At 38.6% G+C, this 26402-nt stretch overlaps 7 protein-coding genes, 1 long non-coding RNA gene, 1 other non-coding gene and 1 pseudogene across 17 annotated transcripts; 4 read left to right on the top strand and 6 right to left on the bottom strand.

The window, feature by feature from the left end:
* Positions 1-47: 47 nt before the first annotated feature.
* On the bottom strand, positions 48-3888 carry LOC104756010 (protein SHOU4-like). Of its 2 annotated transcripts, none has more exons than XM_010478516.3 (5): positions 3240-3888; positions 1469-2417; positions 1100-1255; positions 790-1001; positions 48-721 (listed from the first exon to the last, which is right to left on the bottom strand). In XM_010478516.3, exons 2-5 carry the CDS (start codon positions 2330-2332, stop codon positions 529-531), a joined length of 1425 nt encoding a protein of 474 aa, XP_010476818.1. In that variant the 5' UTR covers positions 2333-2417; positions 3240-3888; the 3' UTR covers positions 48-528. The 2 variants fall into 2 exon arrangements, with proteins under 2 accessions (XP_010476818.1, XP_019095072.1); XM_019239527.2 differs by having other exon boundaries at positions 1469-2414; positions 3240-3667.
* A 1276-nt stretch (positions 3889-5164) lies between these two features.
* On the top strand, positions 5165-6019 carry LOC104756009 (uncharacterized). The gene is made up of 2 exons (XM_010478515.3): positions 5165-5531; positions 5619-6019. Exons 1-2 carry the CDS (start codon positions 5275-5277, stop codon positions 5830-5832), a joined length of 471 nt encoding a protein of 156 aa, XP_010476817.2. The 5' UTR covers positions 5165-5274; the 3' UTR covers positions 5833-6019.
* Positions 6020-6600: 581 nt separating this feature from the next.
* On the top strand, positions 6601-8234 carry LOC104756008 (uncharacterized). 2 transcript variants are annotated; one of them, XR_762263.3, is made up of 4 exons: positions 6723-7436; positions 7575-7646; positions 7748-7854; positions 7966-8234. XR_762263.3 is itself a non-coding variant. In XM_010478514.3 (3 exons), exons 1-2 carry the CDS (start codon positions 7016-7018, stop codon positions 7828-7830), a joined length of 504 nt encoding a protein of 167 aa, XP_010476816.1. In that variant the 5' UTR covers positions 6601-7015; the 3' UTR covers positions 7831-7854; positions 7966-8234. The 2 variants fall into 2 exon arrangements, 1 of the variants encoding a protein (XP_010476816.1); XM_010478514.3 differs by lacking the exon at positions 7575-7646 and having other exon boundaries at positions 6601-7436.
* A 389-nt stretch (positions 8235-8623) lies between these two features.
* Positions 8624-10778, bottom strand: LOC104756007 (putative pentatricopeptide repeat-containing protein At1g16830 pseudogene; annotated as a pseudogene). The gene has a single exon (XR_015586550.1). The product of XR_015586550.1 is annotated as a putative pentatricopeptide repeat-containing protein At1g16830 pseudogene (transcript).
* Positions 10779-10970: 192 nt separating this feature from the next.
* On the bottom strand, positions 10971-12538 carry LOC104756006 (reticulon-like protein B23). The gene is made up of 4 exons (XM_010478511.3): positions 12252-12538; positions 11687-11828; positions 11423-11492; positions 10971-11225 (listed from the first exon to the last, which is right to left on the bottom strand). The coding sequence occupies exons 1-4, from the start codon at positions 12416-12418 to the stop codon at positions 11116-11118; spliced, it is 489 nt and encodes a 162-aa protein (XP_010476813.1). The 5' UTR covers positions 12419-12538; the 3' UTR covers positions 10971-11115.
* Positions 12539-12638: 100 nt separating this feature from the next.
* LOC147923382 (U2 spliceosomal RNA) lies at positions 12639-12834 on the bottom strand. Its single transcript, XR_015588020.1, has one exon. It is a non-coding gene; the product is annotated as a U2 spliceosomal RNA (small nuclear RNA).
* Positions 12835-13020: 186 nt separating this feature from the next.
* On the top strand, positions 13021-13898 carry LOC109130219 (uncharacterized). Of its 2 annotated transcripts, XR_015587106.1 has the most exons (3): positions 13027-13168; positions 13238-13279; positions 13375-13898. It is a non-coding gene; the product is annotated as an uncharacterized LOC109130219 (long non-coding RNA). The 2 variants fall into 2 exon arrangements; XR_015587107.1 differs by lacking the exon at positions 13238-13279 and having other exon boundaries at positions 13021-13168.
* LOC104756005 (uncharacterized) lies at positions 13886-15283 on the bottom strand. 2 transcript variants are annotated; one of them, XM_010478508.3, is made up of 3 exons: positions 15173-15283; positions 14424-14587; positions 13886-14326 (listed from the first exon to the last, which is right to left on the bottom strand). In XM_010478508.3, the coding sequence occupies exons 2-3, from the start codon at positions 14575-14577 to the stop codon at positions 14052-14054; spliced, it is 429 nt and encodes a 142-aa protein (XP_010476810.1). In that variant the 5' UTR covers positions 14578-14587; positions 15173-15283; the 3' UTR covers positions 13886-14051. The 2 variants fall into 2 exon arrangements, with proteins under 2 accessions (XP_010476810.1, XP_010476811.1); XM_010478509.3 differs by having other exon boundaries at positions 14424-14584; positions 15173-15271.
* Positions 15284-15380: 97 nt separating this feature from the next.
* On the top strand, positions 15381-25874 carry LOC104756004 (uncharacterized). Of its 4 annotated transcripts, none has more exons than XR_015586549.1 (23): positions 15381-15794; positions 15919-16303; positions 16494-16610; positions 16699-16778; positions 16859-17005; positions 17111-17259; positions 17347-17477; positions 17580-17702; positions 17809-17882; positions 18365-18943; positions 19034-19142; positions 19271-19408; positions 19754-20047; positions 20204-20474; positions 20580-21709; positions 21965-22367; positions 22497-23413; positions 23496-23561; positions 23642-23767; positions 23921-24159; positions 24251-25299; positions 25401-25499; positions 25749-25874. XR_015586549.1 is itself a non-coding variant. In XM_087494696.1 (22 exons), exons 1-22 carry the CDS (start codon positions 15670-15672, stop codon positions 25430-25432), a joined length of 6684 nt encoding a protein of 2227 aa, XP_087350822.1. In that variant the 5' UTR covers positions 15381-15669; the 3' UTR covers positions 25433-25701. The 4 variants fall into 4 exon arrangements, 2 of the variants coding, with proteins under 2 accessions (XP_087350822.1, XP_087350823.1); XR_015586548.1 differs by having other exon boundaries at positions 25744-25874; XM_087494696.1 differs by lacking the exon at positions 25749-25874 and having other exon boundaries at positions 25401-25701.
* LOC104756001 (uncharacterized) lies at positions 25697-26398 on the bottom strand. Its single transcript, XM_010478506.3, has one exon. The coding sequence runs from the start codon at positions 26320-26322 to the stop codon at positions 25885-25887; it is 438 nt and encodes a 145-aa protein (XP_010476808.1). The 5' UTR covers positions 26323-26398; the 3' UTR covers positions 25697-25884.
* Between the last annotated feature and the right edge of the window lie 4 nt (positions 26399-26402).

Below are 26402 nucleotides of genomic sequence, written 5' to 3'. Positions count from 1 at the left end.
TAACCCATCTTAAAGAAACGAAATGATATCATATCATCTCACTAATCTTTTATTTAATGGAAAAAAAAACATTTGGATTGCATATTTATTCTGTTGATTAGAATACAAAAATAGCATATAAGACATGGACAGAAAGGGTTTAAAAAGAACAGCAAAAAGTTTTGTTTTTCACAAAAGGAAAGATTTAGACAACATTGACAAAAATACACAAAGTTCTATTGAAAAAGAATTGACTTGAAGAGCTATACAAACCAAATGGCGAAGAAGAAGAATAAGAAGAAAAAACAATTAGCTCATCTTAAGAAAACGAAACCACACCCTCCACCATCAACATCGCCATCACCATCACCATCACCATCCTAACCGTAATAACTCCGAGAACACAGAAAAAAATTAATGAGAATTAAAAAGAAAGAAAATAACACTACAACCACCAACAAACGAACCCACCAGGAAGATCACATTTTCCAGATTCATGAAAAATATTTAATGAACCTAAACTCGGATGTTGATGATGATGATGATGACTCAAACCGGTATGGCATCAACGTTCGATGAGTCTTCACATCTCAATACGATTCCTTCAAGACTTGTAGGGAATGTACATCTCCTCCATTGCCAACCAGCTGCAAGTGGCTCAGATGAGGGAACTATCATTAACACATTATCGTTTCTCTGCACCACTCCAATCACACTCACTGTGCTTCCTTCTTTTATATACCTGAAATTGATATCCAAGAATCAGGATCCAAGCTTTTACTAGCTGTTATTGAAGTGCTTGTTCAGTACCCTTCTTTGAGCCGCATTATTCGATCATCGCTTGTTAGATTCTTCTTGTTTAACCATCGAACAAAATCGGGAGACACTTGCTCGCTTCCTTGCTTAAAATCGATGACAGCAGAATCATCTACAAGAGGTGTTACCTTTGCACCGCTTCCGGTTTTGACTAAGGCTCTGAGACCAGACTGAAAATCAGAAATGTAGAAGTCCACCACATGTCTCTGCCACATAATAAAACAAGGAAGTGTTCTTTGATGGCGTTGAGGAAGATAATATAACATTACCTTTGTGAAAACGAGATATTGGGGGAACAACTAACCTCTGATGACCGCAGTCCCCACGTGAAGTGACGATGGGAAGAATTGGCTGGTTTTGAACCCCATCCACGATACTCGTAAAGACATGTCGACGTGTACACACATCTGGGAACACTTTGGAAGGATGACTCAAGGGGTACATTACCACAAGTAACCACCTTCAAACAATAAGACAAGAATCAAGGTCATAAACATAGCAAGGCCAAGATTACAAATGCATTCCAATATCTGCTTCTATCCATCTAAATATGCTTTATTCCACTATTATAAACAGCTATAGCCTTCTCTCAATGGCAGCCAAATAATTTATTGTATGATTAGAGACCGAAGTCACATTTCTGGCAAGTAGACAAGCAGCAGCGAATCCTTACCCCAGTGACCTTCACGTACTGACCATTTTTGGCGGTTCTAAGATCAGCATCAGGATAACGAGCAATGAAATCGGTGATACCACGTCTCCCCCAACACATATTCCAAATAAAAAGCGCAGCAACAACTATGAACAAGATGGCGACAACAACGAGGAGAATTGGGTTGTGAACTGCTCCAAGAATGAAGCCTCCGGCAAGGAACCCCATTACGAATATAAGAACAACCAACCACAGCACAGGCTTTGGGAAGCTCTTCAAGCAGGAAAAGTCATCTTCTGGACCAAGGGTAGTTACCGCCTGGTTATGGACAACAGAAGGCATATGTGACTTCATCAAACCAGAAGAATCTAGAGGACCAGAAACCTTCCTGGGTGCCCCAGATGAATTCAGAGGACCTGACGTAATAGGCCCAGAGGTAATGAGACCTGTAGCTGGGAGAATAGGAATAGGTCCGGAATTTTGTCGTGTTCCACCACCAGATTGAGGTCCAGATGATTTCTTCAAAGGCTCTCCATGCTTAGATAAAGGTCCAGAGTTGGTTTTCTTCATTGAAACAGAACCAGCAGAAGCTAAAGAGCCAGACATACGGCCAGTGGCAATAGGAGCACCTGGACCAGATTGAGCAGTTCCTGCAAATGAGCCAGATCTTGAAGGAGCACCAGTTATGGGGCCAGACTTCCTTGACTTAGTCCCATCTGTTGGAATATCAAACATCTTCCCCAATTCTCCTGATCTCTTGATATCACCACCCGTGTAAGGCATGGCTACTGCGCTCATGGTTGGAGGACGTTCTTTGGGTTGCTCAGGGCGACCAGACACAAATAGCCCATTGCTGAGCTGATGAGATGGGTATCTCGAACCCATTTTGGTTACTTTTTAAAAAGAAAACCCAGAGCAAGTTACTCTGAACACACCACACTATGTTCAAACGTAAGAGTTTCAAATCCTACTGAAACCAAAAAAAAAAAAAAAACAGAGAGGAAGAAGTAGTGAGCAATGATGACTAAAATGCATAACTGCTTCACATGTATAGAGATAACAAACATTATAAAAATGGAAGAAAAAGTCATCTCGTCAGATTAAAGATTGTGACGGATGAAACAATGGGCAAAATACCACAAATCAGAAATAACAAAAAAGCTTCAAAGACAGACCTATGCCGACAACTAACAAGCTAGCCGCCAGAACTGAGTTTTTATTATTACACAGAAAGCAGAACAGCCATTTGTATCCTTAAATGGACCACTTAAAGTATAGGCTCAGATCTCTAAGTTTCTTCTCTACTAGCGATGATTATTATGAACCACCAGGGATTGTGACTAGTTGCAATCTAATAAACATTTCCTAAAACAAGAGAATCAGCAGAACATTTCCTAAAACATTTTTCTATAATCGAATGCTCAGAATCCAAATTATAGAAAAATTCCAAAAACTACCAAAAAAAAAAAAAGATCGGTGGACTTATCACTTGAAAAATTCAACGCCGTATCCACACACACACCAAACAAAGGAGTTCTTTCAGATTCCGAAACAGTTTCCATTTTCAAGTAAAATTATCCAAAAATCAAATACCGTACAAAAGTGTGAAATCTAGATCGTCATTTCCCAAACAAATCCCCAAAAAATAGCCCTAAACAACTTGAATCAGGTGAAAATGCAAAAAATAGGGATAAACCCCAAAAAATGAAAACATAAAACACCGATCATCACACAAGAAAGAATCGAATCTAGGAAAATGACAAGAAACAGGGAGGTGGTGATGGATTGGTACCTGAGTAAAAAAGAGTGTTATGTAAGTAAGTTTTCCGGAGAAAAATGCAGCTAAAGCTATCAGGAAGATGAAGTAATTGCTATTTATTGTTATGGGAGTGACAGTAGAAGACGAAGCGGAAGCAATACTGGGGAAGCCAAGATCCCATCACCGGTCGGTGGCCTCTCTTCTCCGTCGTGTGGATCTCGATCTCGATCTCTCTCTATTTCTGCCGCAACAACTGATGATGAGTTGTCTCAGTCTCTCTTTCTCTCTCTAAAAGGGCTAAGGTTTTTTTTTTTTTTTTTTTTTTTTTAAATGTCGACCAAACTGATAGGAAGAGAGGAAGAAGAAACACTCTGTACTTCTTTTTTTTTCTTTACAAGAGAAACAAAACAAAAAAATGTAAATTCAAATAATATAATGTAATGTTTTTCTATATGGACATTGCAAAAAACGTATTTTTATCATCATTATAAACATTTAATCATTTGTAATAAGCTTCCTTTCCACCTAACCTTTTTGTTTAAATTAGTTGGTCTTTCTATTTTTAAATCTACAATATTGATATAAGTATATTTTATGATAGCAAGGTATAAAACTATCTAAAAATAACTCATCCATTAATCCATTTTAATTGCTCGTATGAAAATATAATATTTTTAATTGTTCTGTAAATAAACCACAAAAAGTTGGATTATATAAGAAGAACTGTTACATTTACGGCGATTATTTTTCCATAGACATAATTTATAAACACTGTTCGGTAGTGTGTTTATACATTTTGATGGTGATGTGGGCGATTAGATTTGTCAAATGTCATTTTTTTTGCTCCTTGGTTAATTGAAGTCGGCCAAAAATAGAAAATACACCCGCACATATATATTTGGTACACGATAAGATGTTTTCTTTCCTCAAGGCAGAGACGTCGTTTTATTGGTTCGTTTTATTTGGTCGATTGGGTTAAGTTAATCTATTGAATTTGAAAACTTTTCTTTCAAGCAAAGTAAAATTCGTAATTATGATTGGTCACATCGACTGGTTAGTCAATCTATTGCGCCGTTAATCAAGCTCTCGTATGTTTTAATCTGTATCTTAAAACTTAACATCTAAGACTAAGAGCTTAGGTTACATCAACTATATTAATCAGAGAGATATATATATACACAAAAATTTATGATTCATTTTTGAAGAGCATGTGGTTTCATTCATTAGTATGCATTATGCGAAAAACCTCGACGCGCGAAAGACACGTAATAGCTAATAATGTAACTCATTTATAATGATCGAAGCAAGACGAAAACAACATTATATACTACTACTAATAAACTAGATGTTTCTTAAAAATGAAAATAACCAAAAGAACAATTTTGAGTCAGGCGTTAATAATATTAAAACATCTATATCCCAATAATAAACACACAAACGTGGTTACCTGTCTTGATGCTCTTTGGACTGTATAATAAGTTTATTTTAATCAAATCAAACCAAAGGTGTATGTATGGGTCTCGTCAGTTTAACATTTTTTAAATCACAACTTAATACTGTTGTACATATAACAGAAAATAAAAATATCAGTCACTTCTTTGATTTTTCAAAATTTGGGAATTTCATAATTGTTTATCATGATTAGTCACCTAATGCCGTGCCCTTACGTTGGACTACCAAACCAATTAGAGTTTTTTCTTACCGTTTCTTTTGTCGTGACATAATTTCGAAAATGAGAAATCGAAACGGTCGGAGAAGACCCGGTTAGCTCAACTAAAATAAACCGGTCGGTTCAAAAATGAAAAAACGAAATAATCTGAAAGTAGTGAGTGAAACACCACGTGTCTCAGTGTTCCATGGGCCACCTCATTCACCGATTCACGTCGGTAGTTTTGTCGTTGCGTGCTTAACCCGTTGGACGCGTGGGTATGTCCCTACCATGACTTTAAGGCCGACTCGCTTGCCAAACTCAAACCCCCTTTAAAGTTTGAGTTGAATCCTTCAGCTTTCTCTTATTACCGCATTAATTTAAAAACAGAGGAAAACATTTAAAAAATAACATCAAAAGATGGCCGAAATAGTAAAGCATGGGAAAGGTTTTCACCTGATATGCATATTCTCTATCTGCTTCTTCATTCTCTTCGTATTATCAGTAAACGTTTCGGCTGATGTCGATTCTTCTCATATGAGAGGGGTGCCAAGTGAAGAAGATCAAACGACGACGGTCTGGCTAACTAAGATTAGAAGGACTGGTAAAAATTACTGGGCCAAACTCAGAGAGACTTTGGATCGTGGACAGTCCCACTTCTTTCCTCCCAACACATAGTAAGTATTAGATAGATTACTCTCAAATCTTCGTTTGGTTCGTAGAATCTTTGTGTTTGAACCGTTTCTTGTGTACTATATGTATAGTTTTACAGGAAAGAATGATGCCCCGATGGGAGCCGGTGAAAATATGAAAGAGGCGGCGACGAGGAGCTTTGAGAATAGCAAAGCGACGGTGGAGGAAGCTGCTAGATCAGCAGCGGAAGTTGTGAGTGACTCAGCGGAAGCGGTGAAAGAAAAAGTGAAGAGGAGCTTTTCCGGTGGAGAGACGCCGCACCCGACGGGTTCTGAAGAGCTATAAATTAATACGCTGTCGTGTTTAGGTTACGGGACCCTTTTTAATTATTGGAAATAATCAGTGTGTTTTGTTCTATTGAGTATTAAAAACGACGCAGTTTTGGGGGATGATATATCTCCGATCCACTCCACGTCATATGCTTGTTTCTCTTGTATCGTATGCATAATCACATCACATGGTTTCTCTTGTATACGACGACCAGATCCACATGAACTTATCCTTCTTCTTATTTGTTCACGAGTATAATATTTCAAAGATTCTACATTTTGATGAAAGGGTGAAACAAAACTGGGAATCTAATGAATGTGTTTTTTTTTTTTTTTTTTGCATTGAGGATTCGATAACTCATAATCCATAACTCCTAAAACTATAAGGTTAATTATTATTAACCTGGAAGGATACGTAGGCTAGCTAGTAAATAAAAGAATGGTTTGTCCACAAATGAAAGGGAGGGATTAGTCATTAGTCCCTCTCGTATATGCTATAAAAGTCAATAGTGCTCTTCTACGTAGACCATCGACGCAAAATATCTAATACACACTTTTAACAAAAGAAAATTCCAATACGGTCGAAAAATATCTATTTCTTATCCAAAAAAAATATCTATATACTAATATTTTTTAAAAGGCTGGAAAAAATATAATATACCAATAAGACCAATGATTGTGACTTATGACGGTGATTCAACTAGTCTTCGTTGCTGAAAAATAGATATTTTCCATCACGTTAGAATTTAACTTGTAATAAGAGATTAAAATAGTGATGAAAGACATACATACGCATTTGGTTTTTTACATCTTTCACAGTGTCTTGGTGGTACGGTAACAAAGATAAACACAATTTTAATTTCGGTCCAGATTCATACAAATACGTCCAGATTCATAAGTTTAAACAAATACGTATCTTGTTGATACATCAGTCTATGTAACGCCCCTAGGATTTTAAAAAGTCCTAACCATGGGCGTCCTAGTAAATCCGTGGATCATCCGTAGTACGTAAAAAAAAAAAGACAGCTAATTCAGTTTTAAGTCGGCTGAAAAGTAAAATAAAACAAAGAAAAAATTACGATAAAAAGGGGGGAAAAAACAAAGCTTTGTCTCAATTCTCAAACATTATCCAAAACTTAATTACAGCGTTGAAACTTTGAAACCCCGATCTCGTTCGTCGCTCTTTCCCTCTTCTCTAGATGATGATGATGATGACTCGATCTCTTTCTCTCTCTAAAGGCCGTCTCGCCACCACCGCCGCTGCATCGTCCTCTCTCCTCCCTTCATCATCACACCTCGTCTCTTCCCGATCACAATCCTCCCATCGCCGTGTCGATCTGTACGAAATCGATACCGCTGATCAGGCGTCGCAATCGCCGTCGGATCCTTTGATTCAGAAGCTAGAGGACGCGGTTCACCGGATATTCGTACGCCGATCTGCACCTGATTGGCTCCCTTTTGTTCCCGGTGCTTCGTATTGGGTGCCGCCTTCTGGATCTGGAACCCAGTCTAATGGAATCGCTCAGCTCGTTGTGAAACTCGCGAATCCGTTAACCGATAAAGAATCGTTATCTTCTAATTCTTCTCATGGATGGCCTTCCTCTGATTATTTCCTTAAAGGTTCTTATTTTTGTTACCTTCCTATCTGGATTTGTTGATAATCCAATTTTTGTGATTAGGGATTGGAGTTTTTGATATGTTTAAGCTTTTTTAATATATCGTTAGCTAGTTATTATTGGTCGATGTTGTTTGTTACAGGTTCTGATTGGGATGTGATTAACATTTAGAGATTCATTTATTCATTAGGGAGTAGCGAATGTGGTGGATCAGGTTCTTTTTTAATAGATAGAGCTGTGTGTTCTGTGAATCGATTTTGGTGTCGGTCATTTATTAACATTATTGTTTTGTTCCTTTGGGGTGGTTTGATTTAGGTGGTACACCTAAATTGATGGAGAACAAGACCGACAACACAGTTTCAAATGCTGAGTCTCACTCCGAGGACGAGGAAGTGTAAAACAAAACCCCACTTCTCGTTTGGGTGAGTTGATTCAACTAAACTTAAGTTATGATGACCTTGATGGAATTATCAAACCACATTTCTATACCCATGAATCCTTAAAGAGTCCAAAGATTTTTTTTGGGTTTTCAGGATCTGTAGATTTGTCAAGAACAGGAGCCACCGGGACAATGTATTCAGACGTCCAAGAGCAAGTGCAAAGATGCGATATAGAAGAACCATCTTTATCTATCTGATCCCGAAATGTGGAAAAATTGAATAAAGAGTAGTTTGTTGTAGGCTTGTAGCATTTCCTTCTGTTTTAAATGTGTAACCTGTTCCTTATCAACAGTTAGTGTGTGTATATATTTCCGTTTCCTTGCTCTTTCAATTATGAACAAGTTGTTTATGTTAGTCAGAAATGAGGTAATCTAACATAGTACAGTGTCTATACGACGACAAGAAATTGCAAACTCGCCTCTCTTGCGTTTTGTTCTTATGCGTATCCTCTCTGGTTCCTGTGTCTTTCCGGCTAACTTTGGAGTATGTGATCAATCGTTGAGCCATGTATGTGGGGATGGAAACTGTATCAGTAAGCTCAGGCTTAACCTGACGCTTGGCGTTGCTCTTGAATAGATGTTTTGTTCCAACAATATTCGATTGAGCTATTCTATTCAAGCCTTGAAGAGGAAGAAGAATTGGTTAGGAGACGGGTTTGGTAGAGAGCAGAAGCAATGAAGCTTGGTTTTATGATAAATCGTAAACTAGTGCTCACATATTCGATGAAGCCAAAAGGCCAGGGGATAGCATAGATAAAAAGATTTAAAACTAGATATTTCATTTTTGATGATACATTACAGTCTATAAAATGTATAATTACAGCGCCAAGCCAATTGTACATTATACATTGTCCTCCAACTCAACCAACAGAAACAGCTACTAATTCACCGTCGGAATCAGAAACATCCACGTTCTCTGTGAAATCCGATCTCCATTTCTCAAAAACCGATCTAAACTCAGAGAAATCTCTGCGATATCGAGACAATAGACTAAACACTTTAAACTTAGTATTAGGATCCAACTCAACTCCCTCCTCAATGCATTCCCGTAATATCTTTTTCACTTTCTCATTCTCTTTCTCCTTGCACAAACCAGAGATAAGAGTCCTGTAAGTCCGTCGATTCGGAGAAACCCCATCTTCTTTCATCTCATAAAACAAAGACCAAGCTTCATCGATCCTATTCGCACGCACAAGTCCCTTCATAGCTACTGTATACGACACAACATCTACAGGATACTTCTCCAAGATACACCGTTTAAACAAATGAATCGCGGTAGTGTATTCACCAAGCTCTATAAGACTGTCGATTACCGCAGTATGAAAATGAGCATCGAGACATTTGTTCTCCCGGATTATGATCTCATACATCTTAACAGCCTCGCGAGATGCTCCTCCTCGACAAAGCGCAGTAAGATAACCAGTAAATGTATAACAATCCAAAGCAAAGTCTTTGTTAGACATGCTGCGGAGTACTTTCAACGCGTAAAGATTGTGACCAACCTTGCTGAAACAGTTCAAGAGTATGTTTCCAGTTACCAGATCAAAATCTGTTCCTATACCGCTGGCGATCCTAGGAACGAGATCAAACTCCCTAGACAAAGATAGACTAGACAGTATCGAAGCAAAAGTATACTGATCCGCCACAAGTTTCCTTTTTTGCAAACTGGTGAAAACGTTACGAGCTTCTTCGAATCTTCCGAGTCTAGTGAATGTTTGTATCATCATATTGCAAAGAACAATATCTGGAGCTAAACCTTGGGATTGCACAATACTTAGCAAACTAAACGCTTCGTCAACCATTCCAAAATCCATAAACCCTTTGATCAGACTAGTATATGTAACGAGATTGGGAGAGCAACCGATCTGAATCATCTTATTGGACAGATCAACAGCCTTTTGCGGCTCTCCTGATTTAAAACAACCACTAACCAACATGTTCCAGACATGAACAGAAACAGAGATTCCACTACATATCATCAATCCAACCACTTGAAACACTTCAGCGACAGAACCTTTTCTACAGCACAGTCTAATAACCTGGCCAAATCTCTCACCGTTAGGATAAAACCCTTCTCTAATCATCATCTTCAAAACTATCTTAACCATAACTAAATACTCTCTACTACAAAAATGACACAACGCAATGTCGAAACTAAAGAAATTTCGAAAACGTATCCCTTCGAATATTTCAAGAGCTCCATAAAGAAGATTGAGTTTGAAATGAACATCCATCATCATATTCATGGCACGAGCGTTAGGCACATATCCAAAACCATTCATGCCATTGTAAACCTCGATAGCCTTATCATAGATATGACCACGCCAAAAGATCTCCAACAGTAACAAGAAAACACGAGGCTTAATCTCACAACCAGATAGCTTTAATTCCTCTATGACTCTATCAATGCTATTGTATTGACGAGTTAGTTTCTCAACGACACTAACCATGTGATCAAATGCTCGATCATCGTGGAAGTAGTTGTTCTGCTTCGCGCACCAGAAGAAGTAATTTAAAGTTTTGAGATCGGATGGTGACTCTCGTAAGTAAGAATACACGTTATCGTGTGTGAGTGGTGGCTTCGAAGCAATTCTTGGAGAGTATTCAGTTGGTTTCGTGGTGAATTGATCTTGAATCGATGAGTAACTGAGTGTGTTAAGGATTCTCTTCCTCTGCTTCACCCAATTGCATCTCCATAGCATTTTACCCGTGACTCCAAGGTCCTAACCATGAAACGAATCTTTCTTTCTCGGGAAAGTAAGGGAAACCCAATTGAGATCGAGGACAAAGTTAGCGACTTTGGAAGGTAAAAAACCGCCGGCGAGATTAGTGAAAGGAAGAAACGGGGGAAGGGTTTTGGTTGGGTCTGAAGAAGATTTAGGAGGAAACACTCGAACTTGCGGCGGAGCCAATAGATGACTATACCGGATCCGGTTCGGTTCTTATTGAAATTGGTAGACTCCGGTTTAAGATTTTTCTTACAGCTTGAGAATCTCCTGAACACATCATCAACAACATGATGAATTTATAAAAGTTATAGTATCATTTGCTTAGGACATAGTCATTTAATTTTCAGCAAAACTTTGTTACTTTCTTCCCTTTTAGTTAACATTGATACATTTAAATTAGGAAAAATATTTATTCAATTAGGAAGTGCAAGAATTATTACAACTATCGAAAGCTATGAACATGCGTGGTGGAAAAAAGAACAAAAAATAAGAAGAGAACAAGTTCAGATAGTACATCAGAACTCTGAAGATGCTTCTCGTTCCAAAATATCTCGGTTTCTTCGGTTCAATACAGAGTTTCGATCAGAACTCTGAAAAAGCCTGGAGAGACAGAACAAACATAGTCCTGTTGTAGACAGAAGAATTAACTAACAGAGTCAGAAACAATTATTGCAGATACATTTTATAACCGGAAGTAGTAGAAGAAGAAGAAAAGTATCAAAAATAAATATTGAAAGCATCATTCCTCACTCTCTTAATCCATCTTTATAAATGCTACAACATAGCGTTAAGTTAACATTATGATTAAGATTATGCTTTTACCTGCATAGGCAATGGTAATACCCGATATGATTCGTCCTAGAGCTGCCAAGAAGTAAAGACAGACCACAACCTGAGAGACATACCACAGGCGGAGAAAACAAAAGTTCAGTTTGGAATTCTGCCACTAAGTTTAAAACCAGAGAAATGTATTGCATCGGTGTGGTAATTGGGTAAAATCACAGATGACAGGTTTCTGCGGAATCTTAGTCCATCTTTTAGGCTTTTATAATGTTAAACAAGGAAGAAAAAACAGAAAGCACTTGCCCTAAGAAATAGCCTCTTGTCATGTCCTGTTGCTGCAACCCGCAGAACGGATTCAGCTGCTCCAACAGTATTAGCTACGCGCGCAACAATGTTACATGCTGTGTCCTGTGATATTTGCCACTCTAATGGATCCACAGGTACTCTTCACACAAAACGTATATTTGTTACTTTGTAAAATCATTCTACTTTTGAGAATACAAGAGAGTACTTATAAATGATCAGATCAAGAGGGACGAAATTGATAGAATTATGAGTAAGACACAACAAAAAAAAACCCCAAAGCTCATGGTTATGAATATCAAATGCTAATACATTCACACATAAGCTTGAGCTTCGTACCCTAATTCGTTACATTGAAAGACAAAGCAAATCAAACAAGTGATTATGTGAGATCAAACACAGCAGACGCACACTCAATTTGAATTTGGAACAGATCATACAGCCAAACAAAGAATGTCACAATTTTTTCACCTTTAACCAGAAAATTGGAGAGGTACGATTAATCTCAATACTCGAAACAATACGAATTTGCAGAAAAATCTCAAAAATTAGGGGGGGATCTTACGAGACATTGAGTTGACGGAAAAGAAGGCCGAGGAGGGCGAGGGAAGATAAGAGAACAATGAGAACATCAGAGAGGAGTGAGAGAAGAGTCGCGTTCCGATTAACGCAATGGTAATACACTAGCGTCCCGCTCATCAGCAATCCGATCGCCTTTCCCATTTCTCCCATCTCTTCTTCTCTCGCAAATTTACACCGTTTGCTCCGACATTTTTTTCCTTCAGTTGAACCAAACAGCGAAGAGTTTCGGTTTGGTATTTGGTAGGTTGGTTCTGAAATTGGGGTCGGTTTGGTTTTGAAGAAATTCACCAATTTAGCACTTAATTGCGGTTCAAGTTGGTTTTTAGTTCTTTCCAAATTGTTATTTTAGAATTATTTTGGACTGATATTGGCGGGTTGAGCCAGGCCCGTGCAGTAGTGCAACGCATGGGCGACTCGCGAAAGCCCAGATAGCAAGCTATCATAACGGGCTTTCTCCCTTAAAAAATAGAGTTAATATCGTGTGGACCGATGGCCCACATATCAGATATTAAACTGATAAGAACAGATACTACACTTGATCTTAGCCAAAAGGCCGAGAAAGGTATGAGTTGTAAGTTGGATCAGACGTTTTATTTATACCCCTCGTGTTAGAGCGAGAGTTTCCTCACTCACCGATGTGGGACTTAAAACTAAACTAATGGCGTACGAGAGAGTAGGATGTGGACGCGTGTACAAGATTATTACCCGCCTCTGTAATCAAACTTCTACAAACTCTTCTTGTCATTCCTTCGTTTATCAAATGTACTGTTGATTTCAGGTTCTCTTGTTGTTGCCGACGGTATGGCCAATGGCTGGTACGGCTATGTATGAGTTAGTGCTTAGTACTTAGTAAAATAACTTAATTGGTGAAATTATTAGGCTGGAAGGCCACGATCCAAGGTTTGCTCTCATCTGCTTATTTTGGTATAACTTGTTTAAAGTCAATCATCTCATTTTGATACATTTCAGATGGTTGTCTGTTAGGCATAGGATCTCTGGACTTGCATCTTGGTATTTTTCTTAGAACACACAAGGTTTTGTGGTCTTTATTTTGTCTTTGAGATGGTTCAATTGCAGCTAATTTGTATTTCTGCTTGAGTTTACAGCTACTATCAGTAGAGCTTGGACCAGGAATATTGGGAAATATCTTTTATGGAAGTTGGCTTCAGTTGGAAACTTAAAAAATTTAGATTGGAAATAACATTATCAGTTAAGAGATTCGAGCTTCTCACTGTTGCTGGATATCAATCTGGTAACTTTTACAAAGGCCTTTGAACTTGAAGACTATTGCAAAACCATATGGTCATGTATACATCTCTGGCGGGTTCGTCTGTTCCAGCTCTTGACAAAGAGTGTCCTTCTGAGTTCCAGCCAAATAAATTTGGTATTGTGTTTTGCCGCACAACGTTACTTTGTTGAGGTCTTCCTTCACTTCCTTCACTTGGATGCTAAACTTGAGTCCATTAATCCAGGTTTTGAGCCAAAAAGAAAAATTATGTGGCTCTTGTGTAGATTCTGTAATATATTGGTCACTCTTTCTCTCTTCATGATTTCATTTGTTTGTTGGTACAGACGAAATGAATGTAGGATTTTGTACTCAAACTCAATACGAAGAAATTTTGCAAGAAAATGTGTTCTTTTGGCATTAGAGAGTAGAGAGGTGGGTGGGGATTACATAATTGAAATGTTGTAGGAATAAACATAACAGACAACCAACATTAGTTTGTTTTAACGATGCCAAATTGAGAAGCAGAGTAAAAACAAAGCCAAGGAAAATCTTATATTAACCAGGTCCGACTTTGGGGATATCGTAGTGCTCACTCATGTTAGCAAGATACTGATTGAAATCCTCAATCCTGTTACGGTGAGACTTGTTGGCTTCCTTAGCTAGCTTCTGCACATCCAATCTCTGTTTCTGCTCTATGTACCTTCTTTCTGCAGGGGTTAAGAGTTCATCATCATCGTGCTGCAAGTTCACATCCTCCCTCTCAATCCTGCCCGCTTCTTCACCTTCTTCTTCTCCTTCGATCAATTTGCCAAGTGCTTCTGTGCTTTCTCCTAATAGCCAAACAACAACATATCAATTTTCCATAGTCCATGAATGTTAAGGAACAGTAAAAAATCATGTTATGAGAAGAAAGTGGTCGTGTCTTACCTTCTACGAGATCATCATGTTCAGTAATTTTAAGAGCTTGTTCTTCCTGTTTCTTAAGTTTCTTCTTCTTCTTCTTTACTCCACCTGCTTTCACATCCAAAGCCTTCCCTTTTAGCTTCAGCTTCCCACCAATAACATTGTCGTATGCTGACATCTCTTGACTGCTAGTAACAACACAAAACACAAATTTAGATTTACATATTGGAAGCCAAGAATGAGACTTGAAGCTTTTGATTTCATAGATGAGGTTCGTTAACAAACAAAAAAGACTTTGTAGCACATTGTACAGTAAGATCACAAATACCACAAAAACATAAATTTAAAGTTTTACAAATTGGAAGCCAAGAATGAAATTTCAAGTCTGAAAGATTGAGAATTGGTGACTTCTCAAGACATTTTATAAGCAAATTCCACCTACTCCAACTAGCAAACGGAGAGCTCAATTCATCCCTAACCTTTTTTTTTTTTATCGCCATGAATCACTCAGAGATCCTAGACCTAGGCCTTAAACAAGACTAAACCTTATCAATTAAACAATTAAAGAGCCATTACATGGCACAGATGATTAGCAAAGGAGCCATAGTAGATCCATATTAGTGTATATACCCCAAAAGTACAAAAATCAACAGAGAATAAATAACACCGAAGCATACTCTACAAGGTTTCCATATAGATAACAATAACAGAATAATAATCGAAGCAAAAACATGAATTGAGTTAAAACTGAAAACCCTAACCCAATCAATTACCTGAAATCGAAAGAAGATGTTGCAGAACGCGAGAGAGAGAGAGAGAGAGAGAGAGACAGACAGAGAAGAGCGAGGTTTTTTATAAAACAAAAAGGAATTATTCTTATTTTTAAAAATTTGAGGTTCAATTAATATAAAGCCCAATAGGCCCAGTTTATTTATTTCCCACGTTCGAGAAAACGAGGTCGTGTCATTGTTTGTTTGTTTGTTTTTTTTTTTTTTTTTTTTTTTTTTTTATGGTACTACGCTCGCTTTTTTTCTCCCACTAAAGGCAACAAACAGTAAGGGCTTTCAAAATTGGTTCTCCTCCTCTTTGAAATCAAAATAGTATTTGCCCGACGAGAACCAAGAAATTCGCATTAAGGGATTTCAATTTGGTTCCTCTCTCTGTAACATCAAAAACCCTAATTCCAGTCGCCGGAACTTTTGACTACGGCCCTGTTCGATTGTTTTTTTCTTTTTCTTCCGCCGTTGTTTTAAATTGAAAGCTTAAAAAAATGTCGAGTAAACTCTCAAGTGGAGAGCTCTTGAGCCGGTGGAGGAGAATCGAGGAAGACGAAGAGGAGAATAACGATTCTGATCCCTCTGCAGTACGACGTCTTAACCAGCGCAAAGAACAATGGTTTTTTTTTGCTATATCTCTCTCTCGTTTGCTCTGATAGTTCATTGTTAAAAATCTAATTGAAATCCGAAACTTAGACAAAATTCAGCTATTGCATTGCTCTGATTTCAGTTCTATCGTTTAGGTTTACAGATGCATTCACTTTATTGATATCATTGCCCAAGGATACTCATATTTGGTGTGGGCATGGGGATGTAATGGGACCTCTTATAGAGACATTCTACAATTACTTCAAAGATGATAGAGTTGATTCACCTCTCAAGGTCTTGTGGAAAAGAATATCTGAAGAAATGCGGCTTTGTGCTCAGTGCATTTGTCAGCACCATCAGACTCAAGAGATGTATGAAAAAGAGTACGAGTGTTCTTCTGTTGGTCCACTGCTTGTTGTGTTGCGGAAACTTGATGAGGAAAGGGTGACTAGGCACTTGCAAGAGATTAACTCGAAAATTGATAAAGGAACATATGATCCTGATCATCATCATGCACAAGTTGTTAGCGTTATGTACGAGGTACTGTGTGTATATATGTGCTCTGAGATTTTTTTTTTTGCAATAGTTTGGTTTTTTCTTTCTCTTTATAGTTACTGGGTTGTTATTTTCATTGATGAATCATTTGCGCTCTGAATCCTCATGTCACATCATTTCTTTGCATCCTGAAACTGGCATCTTGTAAACTTGTGAGCCTTGTTTTTGGTGTCAGGTTTTGATGTTTCCGTTCTTCTTTGATGATATGTCCTTATGCGCTGAGTTTGAGAAATTTATTGAGTCAATCGACAACATTCACGAGCTTGCATTTGCTGAGAATCAAGAATTTCCGGTATGTTAATATCCTCACGAGAGCTTCTCGTGTTTCCTATTAAACAGTTTATATGAATTGGTGTTTTCTCATATTTCATCCTTTTTAGGGTGTGTATGCACTCCTTTTTCTCAATAGAAGGGTGCGTATAATTGGTTATCGCTTGGCAAGGGCCATGGGAAAGTTGAGGTATGTTCTCAGGACTGTCTTTAGTGCTTGTGAAATTTTGATAGCTATCATGTATGTGATATTACCTGCTATCATGACAGGTCAGCAACCCAGTTGGAGCGCCTCCAGCCATTGCTCAAGAAATTCATTGGAGTTCTGGAGATGGAGGGACTGCCTTCTGCGTCTCAGGAGCCAAGAACGAGGATTTATCTAGATCGCTCATCCATATGGCTTGGGATGACATCATTGTAAGAGTTAGTGACTAATTCTCCCCTTATAGTTTTATTTCTCGTTTACTGTTTTAGATATTATTCTTGATTTGTTGATTCCTGAATTTTTCCTGCTTCTTAAAGGCTTGAGTTCTTAGAAGGCCCTGCTTTTGAAGAGGGGATATTAGAGCCTTATCCCATTTTTGTCGATACAGTGTTGAATCATATAAGCGGTGATTCGCCTGAATTTTCGCTGGCTGTTAATTGCCTAAAAGAGCTATTTAAGACACTTGGTACGGTAACTATTGTTTTTTTGTAAAGTAGCCAGTATATCTTGAAGCTCTATATTATGTTATTGACACATTCGCATATGATGAAAGGTTGTAAGCTCTGGCTTAGGTCTACCTTATCCCCAAGTGTGATGCGTAACACATTGTTGGGTCAGTGTTTCCATACTAAAGCTGAGAAGATCCATAAAGCCATTTTTGATCTTTTCCAGCCTCTATTACAGGCAAGCCTGCATTAGTTTCTCTTACATATATAATTATCTAATGAGATTGACATGATCTCATATTGCTAACCTTGCCATAATTTGCATATCTTGTTTGTCCAGTCCCTTGAAGCGTTGCGTGATGGTGAGCATGAAAAGCAACGTAGACACTTTCTCTACTTTCTCCTTCATCAGGTCCCAGTTAGCAGTAACTTCAGCCTTTTAGCAAGAAGAATTGGCCACAAGGTAGTTCTAGTTCTTTCTCACTAACACACATCTGTGGCAATTTTTATCTTGGAATGAAGCTCCATTAAATTCTTCTCTTTACCGAACTTCTGAAATTTATCTTCAGATTGCTCTTCTTATTGTACTCAGAGGTTACAAGATGAACCCACCTTGCCCTCCCTTTGAGTGTGCACACATGTGGTTAGTATAACTGGACCTATCATTTGTTTTGCAGTTGTTTGTTGTGTTGGTTACTTTCTTAAGGAATTGACTTTTCTCTCATCCTTGGTTTTGAATTTCCATTCAATAATTATTACATGACATGAATGATATTTAGTAGGATGGTTCTAGTTTCATATATATATATATATATATATATATATATATATATATATATATATATATATATATATTTATAGTTGTGATCGTTTCTTTCTCCTGGTAACTTGCATGTTAGCTATAGCCTATAGCTATATATGCATGCCAACTATATTGACAGTCCTATGTGGAAGTTCACTGAGATCTATTTGCAGCATGCCAAGATAGATATTTGTCATGTTTTGAATGCTGTGTTCGGTGTATTGTCCCGATCGTTTTGTATGGTTTGGAAATGTTTTTTTGTATGTTAGATAAAACACTAAGTTTTCACATAGACAATTCATGGAAGTCAACTGATTTGACAGGGGCCCATCTCTTGTGTCGTCGTATAAAGATTCTTCACTTCATATTTCATTGCGGCAACCTGCTATTGATCTTGTCCAAGCTATCTTGGTATCTGATGCAACAGCCTTACTTGCTGCACTGCTACGTAATAATACTGGTAAACATATGGGCGATGAGTTGCAATATGACGACGATGACAGTAATCTCCCATTTTCCCATACTGCTGAAGATGTAAGTGATCGTCCCTGGAGTGACTTTACCCAGCAGAGCAAAATTACCCTTGGGGAATGCAAAGAGTGGATGTGCATCCCGATGCTGTGGATTTCTACTCTTACAAATACAAATCCTCTGAACCTTCCAGTATCGTTATCCCAAGCAGTATTTTGGTCTCGATCACGTTTTTGTTTGGTGGAATCTGATAAGAATGATGAAATGACACTTGATATAGAAACTTGGCTTTCATCTTCTGCTGTTGAAATCAAAGGCACGCTTGGGTGGAAGGTAGCAACAGGATCTGATGACGGGGGCCCAGGAAAGGAGTCCAAAAACTCTGTGACAGTATCAAAGATGTGTCTTACTTTGACACGAACATTGAAGAGGTATTTTTGCATTTCACTATTGTGGTAGGAACTCTACTAATCTTTCTATTACGCTTTGTAATACTGATATTTTGGATTTTGAATATGTAGATTGACCACTTGTTATCTGGTCCAAATGGGTGAAGAATGTCGAAAACAGTGGACCTGGGTACCAGGGATGGCCGAAACCTTCATCCTTTCTCTTTCAGACCCAGATGATGTACGTAACGACCTGTAATGATTGCTGGGTTCCATTATAAAAGATAATTATTTGATATTTATTACTCTCTGTTTTGGTTCTTTTATCTTTAAACTTGAACATTATTGCTAGTTTGTTTTTGTTAACAGAATGTAAGGCAATTTGGAAAGTCTATGCTGGAACACGTTTCAAATACCAGAGGTCTGTCTTGTGGGCTGAAGTTTCTCTGCTCTCAAAGTTCACACCTCCTATTCGTTTCTTTCGGAGTTAGACATGTCTTACAGCAGGTAGGCGGCAACTAATTTTCTTTCAACATATAGGAGGATATGCATACAATGAGTCCTTAACTATCCATTTTGAAGTTTGTCTCTCGGAATGCAAGTACAGTAGTAAACTGCATCCTTTTGCTCTGTACGTATTGTTGTTCTTATTGCTAGTCTTTGTTAAGGCTACAAATCGTCCACCCTTTTCCACTTTAGAAACTGAAAGTCTAGGCTGAGCATCTCACATTCTATTTGTGATGTTCAGTTTTTTTTTTTGATGTTTTAAGATGAGTGTCTAGGGAGATTAATTTCTTACTGCAACCGTTCTTGTATTGCTTATATCTGTTTTTTATTTCCTGATTTGTGCAGGTCCATTTGAGCTCCGTTCTACAAAGCTTTCAGATCCTGCACCATTTTTTCTTTTTATTGTTTAAGTTGCTGAAGGAAGAGGAGGTGGCCATAACTGAGGGAGTGAAGAGTTCGGCAGGGGGATTTTTGAGGCAACCGAACTTTAATGCTTTGCCCGTGAGTGAGGGCAGAAATTCCTCGAGTGCTACGCCGGAATTGCTGAAGTTTCATTACTTGCTGGCAGAAGTTGCATGGGGCGTGATAAGGAAGTGCCTAGTTGAGGGAAAGGCTTTTATCCATCAAAGTCTTTGCCAGGTATTATTAGAAAGTTCTCATGGTGAACCTTGGTTATACTTCTATAGCTTGCTCTTTATTCTACTGTACTCTTCAAATCTCATCTTTGAGCTGTATGTGCTTCATATGGATCGTGTCTACTTTTTTTTGCTAAGGTTCTTTTTTATAATTTGGCAGATGACATGTGTGCGTTTGCTTGAGATTCTTCCTGTTGTTCTGGGAAAACTTAGAGTAAGCGGTGAAGACTCCTGTGATACTAGAGGAAGTTTGAAAGATGCATCTGATCTTAAATGGCTTCCTGATCTCATTGATTGGGGAAGGTCACAACTTAAGGTTGTTGTTGCGTATTGGAAACGAGCATTAGTGGCTCTGCTAGACATCTTACAAGGTTCAAACAGTGACGCTTGTTCCTCGGCTGTCCAAGCTATCAGAAATGTTCTACTCTCTGGTAAGTGGTTTCCTGCTTGTCGATAGTATATAACTGCCATTATAAAACTTGTTTTTCTTCCCCATGTGATACAGTTCTTTAATGCTGTGTCTTTTCTTAATTCAGATGATGTTGACATCGAGCAATTAGCAGAACAAATCTCACGCCTGGTTCCCAAGGCAAATGAGTACCAGATTCTCAAACCTGTTGATGTTGTTGGCAAGGTACTAGATAATATGATGGATCTAACAGTGGATGGGGCAGAAAAGGAATCATTGAAAGAGTTGCCTAGTCTGCAAAAGTCCCATCTACCTGAAATCAATAAAGCTCCTCCACCTATCAAAAGTATCTCACAGGTCTCTTCCAAGAGTACTTCTAGTATGGATGCTTCAAAGCTTTCAGCGTCAGTTCTCTCAGAGAGAGATGTCATAGTTAGCTCAGGTAATATTGTTAAGGATCTTCCCCCGACAAACGCTGAACCAAGCAAGGCTGCTAGTATGAGTAGGGAAGCGGAAAAAAGACAGAATATGGAAGATCCTGTTTCAGTTGGAAACAGACACAACTTAAAGAAGGCTACTGATGAATTCGTCCCTCGTGGAACTTCAAAAGAGGCTCAGAAATCTGTGACTTCTTCCAAAGCAAAAGGCATGGATTTGAGAAAGGTAGTGAACGAGACGGAGGCTGATCCACTGGACTTGGCTCTTAAACCTCGGAAAGTGCAGCCATTACCCCTGGCAAAACCAGGGCCCATTGTTCCCAAAAGACAAGTCATTCAACTTTGTGCACCTGTCAATAAGACATCCGATCGTTGGCAGAGGCAAGAAGCCGGATTCAAACGTTTCAGACCACCAAGGCTTGAAGATTGGTTTAGAAAGATATTGCAAATGGACTACTATGCGATAGTGGGATTGGCATCAACAAAGAAAGATGAGAATCAGAATGTTGGAAAGTTTAGGGAAGTTCCTGTACGCTTTGGTTCACCTGAGCAATATATTCAGATTTTTCAACCCTTGGTTCTGGAGGAATTTAAAGCACAGTTGCAAAGTTGCTTCCAGGAGATATCGTCACTGGAGGAGATATATTATGGTGTTTTGTCAGTTTTATCGATTGAAAGGGTTGACGATTTTCACTTTGTTCGTTTTATGCAAGACGAAAATGATGCTACCAACTCGAAAAGTTTCTCTGAGAATGACTTAATTTTGTTTACAAAAGAGCATCCAGAAAACAGTAATGTTGGTGTTAATATGATGGGAAAGGTATGTGGTAGTTTGTTTTACTTGCATGCGCTTGATAAAGTAGAATCAGGAATGTATATGCTTGAAAACCATAAGAATACTATAGTTAGTTGACCTGATATATTCATGGTGCTGGTTTGGAGCTTCAGTGGAATTTGATTTACAAATTTTAAGATAAGATAAAGGGTTATTCCTGATGTTCTAATACTCTACATAGTTGTTGGATTTATACTTTGAAAGATCAGGATATATATTACTTACCTTGCTGTTTCTTAGGTGGAAGGAAGGGAATGGGATGACAAAAAACGGTCCAGCATTTTGAATGTACGCTTGTATCTTCAGAATGCGTCTTCACGTCTGAATCTAGCTAGAAGGAATCTCTTGGAACGTAGCCAGTGGCATGCAAGTCGCATTCTCAACATTACATCCCAAGTTCGCGAATTTCAAGCTCTGTCATCCATAAAGGATATACCTGTACTTCCTCTGATCTTAAGTCCTATGATTGATGCTAATTATGATTCCGAAGTTAAAAGATCAGATCTGCGTTCACTACCACATTCTCTACAGCAAATACTTAAATCATCTTTCAATGAGAGTCAACTTCAGGCTATTAGTGTTGCTATTGGCTCATCCAATTTGATGAAAGCTTTTGACATTTCACTTATTCAGGGTCCTCCAGGTTAGTAATTTTATTTCTGTCAATAAAGCTGATAATATCTATAAGATGCTCCGGGAGAAAGATTAGCATTTTGCACTAATTGATGTTGATGTTGGACTTTAATTGTTAAGAAATTTGTTTGCTCTGTAGGGACTGGCAAAACTCGCACTATTGTTGCCATTATAAGTGGCTTGCTTGCATCCGTTTCACATAAAGCAAGTGGTAGGGGAAATTCTGAACAAGATCATAGTTCTTCAACTTCTAGGCAGAGAATGAATCCGAATGTCGCTATTGCAAGGGCATGGCAAGATGCAGCTATGGCTAAACAGCTTAATGATGACGGGGAAACAAATAAAAAGATAGCAGAAAAGATTGGTAGAGGAAGGGTGCTGATCTGTGCTCAGTCAAATGCTGCAGTTGATGAATTAGTTTCAAGAATATCCAGTCTAGGCATATATGGCGGGGATGGGAAGATGTTCAAACCTTATCTTGTAAGGGTTGGAAATGCAAAAACTGTTCATCCAAATTCATTGCCCTTCTTTCTTGATACCCTTGTTGATCAGCGTTTGGGAGAAGAGAGAATGCGGATAAACGAATCTAAGAGTAATAAGGGTGCAGATTCTTCTGCAATACTGCGCTCTAGTCTAGAAAAGATTGTCGATCAGATCACGCATTTTGAAGCTAAGCGTGCAAACATAAATCAAGAAAGTTTAGACGCCAAAGATAAGCCGGAGAATGAACACCTCAACAAAGATGATGATGGGAAGCCAATGTCCGATGCGGAGCTAGGAATAAGATTGCGGAGGTTATATGAGCAAAAGAGAAAGATTTACAAAGATCTAAGTGCTGTTCAGGCTCAAGAGAGAAAAGCTAACAATGAATTAAGAGCATTGAAACATAAGTTGCGGAAGTCCATTCTTAAGGAAGCCCAAATAGTCGTTACAACTTTAAGTGGTTGTGGAGGAGACTTGTACAATGTGTGTGCTGAATCTTTATCAGCCCATAAATTCGGTAGTCCATCTGAAGATAATTTATTTGATGCGGTAGTGATTGACGAAGCAGCTCAGGTAAACATTCGACATGCTTGATTGTTTGGCATAAGGTGTTCTCGACACAGTTCTCACTTCTTGGATTTTGTGGCTTTTACAGGCTTTGGAGCCCGCTACTTTGATTCCTCTACAGTTGTTGAAGTCAAGAGGAACGAAATGTATAATGGTGAGTATTGTTCACTTGCGTTACAAAAGTTTCTATTATATCTGCAGTTGTATCTAAATAACCTTGTCTCTGATTTACAGGTTGGAGACCCAAAGCAGCTTCCAGCAACCGTTCTCTCTAACGTTGCAAGTAAATTTATGTATGAATGCAGCATGTTTGAACGTCTTCAAAGGGCTGGGTATCCTATCCTTATGCTTACTCAACAGGTTCGCTGATTAATTGAGTTTTTTGGCCTTCTTTTAATTTGGAAGTTTTTAATTATCTTTGTTGTGTCAGCAAAATGTTTGAAAGTTTGTTTGAAATTAGAAAACTATGTCGGTGTCGGGAAGTTGAGCTAATAATACTTTCTCTCCTAACAGTATAGGATGCATCCAGACATTTGTAGATTCCCGTCCATGCACTTCTACGATGGCAAGTTACTAAACGGCGTCGACATGTCAAACAAGTCAGCCCCGTTTCACGAAATTCGTCATCTTGGACCATACGTTTTCTATGATATTGTTGATGGCCAAGAGCATCGAAGTGGAGATTCTAGCTCCGTTTGCAATGAACAAGAAGCTGAAGCTGCTGTTCAGCTACTTAGATTTTTCAAGAAGAGGTCATTATTCATCTTAAGCTATCTATTCACATATGTTTAAGAAAGTTCAATGATATATCATTTTACTCACTGGCTAGCTTATTACTTACAGATACCCCTCTGAATTTGTGGCTGGAAGGATTGGCATTATAACTCCTTACAAACGTCAGCTTGCCTTTTTGCGTTCGCGTTTCACTGGTGCATTTGGGGCTCAAGTAACAGCAGATATGGAACTGAATACTGTGGATGGCTTTCAAGGCAGAGAAGTTGACATATTAGTGTTATCCACTGTAAGAGCTACACATTCTGCTCCTGAAGGGATCAATCAGAGTCGAATTGGTTTTGTTTCAGATGTTAGACGCATGAATGTTGCCCTCACTAGAGCGAAACTCTCCCTTTGGGTTTTGGGTAACACACGAACCTTGCAAAGAGACCGTAACTGGGCTGCTCTTGTGGAAGATGCAAAAGAAAGAGGTGTCATCATACCAGTTAAGCGACCGTACAACTCCATGTTTGGCGAAAAAGTGATGGATCAAAACCATTCTGAGAATGTTCCAAAGAAATTTCCTAACCCTGAGAAGCAGCATTCACGTCGTAAGGAACAGAAAGCAGGGACATTTGATGATAGAAAAAAGAGGAAATCTGATGAAGAAGTTGTGCCTCTCTCATCAAAAGGATCAGAGAGCAAGCACAGCAAAGGAAAAGCCAAAGAAGAAGCTTCTTCTAAAAGGGGAAAACAAGTAGCAAACAGTGAGAAAGTAACATCCGAAGAGACTCTGAGAGGGAGCCATGAAAAGAAAGAAAAAATGAAAGGTAGGGAAAAAAGCAGTAATCCAGAGAATACAGATGCAACTAGTTCGAAGAAAGAAAATTCAAATGAGTGGAAGAAATCCAAGAAGGCTTCATCAAAGCTTGACGGTAGCAAGATGGGAAATCCGACAGATGAAGTTGGACAGAAAGATAGACAGATAAACAAAGGCAATGCTTCAAATCAAGGAGGTGTTGAAGATATGATATCCAAACGAAAGCAACAGCGTGAAGCTGTTGCTGCCATTCTAAATTCGTCTCTGATTCCTTCACATAAGCCCAAACCTGCAAAGCGACCATTGTCTCCAGGTTCAACCGCTGGCAGTCATACAAGACCGCCTAAGGCTATCAAAGGTAAGATTTCATCAACATATCCAACGTCTCTATGTTTCGCCTCAGAAGCTGATGTGCAATAGACCTAATGCTGAATTTCACTTCATGCTTCTTATTTGCAGAGTCTAGCAAGAACAACAGTAAACAAAGATAACATAGAAACTGATGTAACAAAGTTTATTTCCCACAATCGTGCCTGTTGCTGAATTCCGGTTACATTGGTAAGTTTTATACATTCCTCTGGTATCATCATAGGTTCTCTCTGAAACTAGCAGTGAGAGAAAATTTTGGCTAACCTGTAGTGTTTGCAACTCCAGTCACAAAATTTTGTCTGTGAAGTTGCCTGCTAAGAATTTTTTTTCTCTTTTGCTATGTACATTATTTTTCAAAACATGCCTCGTATCAATTTTACATTTGGTTTTCTTTGTTTTGAAGCAAAATTAATTAGGATAATTTTGTAATCAGAGTAGTTGTTCCAGCAAATTCAAAAATTCGAAGTCGCTGATACTCAGTTTCGCTACTACAACAACACCGTAAGAACAAAGAAAAAAAAAAAAAAAACAAGAAACCAAAATCATTGGAGAAGATGAATCCCTTTCTAACATTTCAAGGGGCAGATGAAGAAGGATCAGTCCCGCTCTTAACGGCGGACCAAATTTGGGCAATGCCTCTGGTGACGTGAGGCCAGACGGAGTTAACTCCGTTAAGTGCAGCACCAGAAGCTAAACCCAGCACAAAAGTCTCAACGTACCCAGGTTTGGTCTCCAGCTTAGCGTCGACGACTGCGAGCCTTCCGTTAATGGCGTCGATTTTTCTGGCGTCGGTTACAAGCTTATCCTTGCTGGATTGGTTTCTGGAAGACGAAACGACCCGGACGAGCGCGTTTTGAAGGTCTTCAATGACCTTAATCGAAGCTTCGGCAGGTTCAAGGCCTCGTTTCTGGTAGTGAGAGATTAGTTCCGTCGGAGTTGGGAATTTCTTCGATTTCTGCTTTTGTTCTGCTGTAGCTTCCTCCGCCGCGTTCGGTGTCGCCGGTTGCTTCATCTTCTTCTCCGGGGAAACAAATTCAGAAAAGATTTCTCTTATCTCGAGTGTAGCAGCTACGTAAAAATCAACTCTGGGTA

The sequence above is a fragment of the Camelina sativa genome, chromosome 17, assembly GCF_030686135.1.
Source record: "Camelina sativa cultivar CO46 ecotype springtype chromosome 17, ASM3068613v1".
Lineage (NCBI taxonomy): Eukaryota > Viridiplantae > Streptophyta > Magnoliopsida > Brassicales > Brassicaceae > Camelina > Camelina sativa.
This window is presented reverse-complemented; position numbering and strand designations above follow the sequence as displayed.

Bases quoted from the DNA above. Each gene is read 5' to 3' on its own strand.
- LOC104756010 (XM_010478516.3), bottom strand. From the start codon at position 2,332: ATGGGTTCGAGATACCCATCTCATCAGCTCAGCAATGGGCTATTTGTG. The intron at 1,002-1,099 runs GTTAGTTGTTCC...ATTATGTGGCAG, and splicing joins GGGGACTGCGGTCATCAGAG to AGACATGTGGTGGACTTCTA. The intron at 722-789 runs GTACTGAACAAG...TATCAATTTCAG, and splicing joins ATAATGCGGCTCAAAGAAGG to GTATATAAAAGAAGGAAGCA.
- LOC104756008 (XM_010478514.3), top strand. From the start codon at position 7,016: ATGATGATGATGATGACTCGATCTCTTTCTCTCTCTAAAGGCCGTCTC. The intron at 7,437-7,747 runs GTTCTTATTTTT...GGTTTGATTTAG, and splicing joins CTCTGATTATTTCCTTAAAG to GTGGTACACCTAAATTGATG.
- LOC104756006 (XM_010478511.3), bottom strand. From the start codon at position 12,418: ATGGGAGAAATGGGAAAGGCGATCGGATTGCTGATGAGCGGGACGCTA. The intron at 11,829-12,251 runs GTAAGATCCCCC...TTTTGTGTGAAG, and splicing joins TTCCGTCAACTCAATGTCTC to AGTACCTGTGGATCCATTAG. The intron at 11,226-11,422 runs GTAAAAGCATAA...TGTCTACAACAG, and splicing joins TATTACCATTGCCTATGCAG to GACTATGTTTGTTCTGTCTC.
- LOC104756009 (XM_010478515.3), top strand. From the start codon at position 5,275: ATGGCCGAAATAGTAAAGCATGGGAAAGGTTTTCACCTGATATGCATA. The intron at 5,532-5,618 runs GTAAGTATTAGA...CTATATGTATAG, and splicing joins TTCTTTCCTCCCAACACATA to TTTTACAGGAAAGAATGATG.
- LOC104756001 (XM_010478506.3), bottom strand. From the start codon at position 26,322: ATGAAGCAACCGGCGACACCGAACGCGGCGGAGGAAGCTACAGCAGAA.
- LOC104756005 (XM_010478508.3), bottom strand. From the start codon at position 14,577: ATGTCAGCATACGACAATGTTATTGGTGGGAAGCTGAAGCTAAAAGGG. The intron at 14,327-14,423 runs GTAAGACACGAC...TTTGGCTATTAG, and splicing joins ACATGATGATCTCGTAGAAG to GAGAAAGCACAGAAGCACTT.
- LOC104756004 (XM_087494696.1), top strand. From the start codon at position 15,670: ATGTCGAGTAAACTCTCAAGTGGAGAGCTCTTGAGCCGGTGGAGGAGA. The intron at 17,478-17,579 runs GCAAGCCTGCAT...TTGTTTGTCCAG, and splicing joins TTTTCCAGCCTCTATTACAG to TCCCTTGAAGCGTTGCGTGA. The intron at 24,160-24,250 runs GTCATTATTCAT...TATTACTTACAG, and splicing joins CTTAGATTTTTCAAGAAGAG to ATACCCCTCTGAATTTGTGG.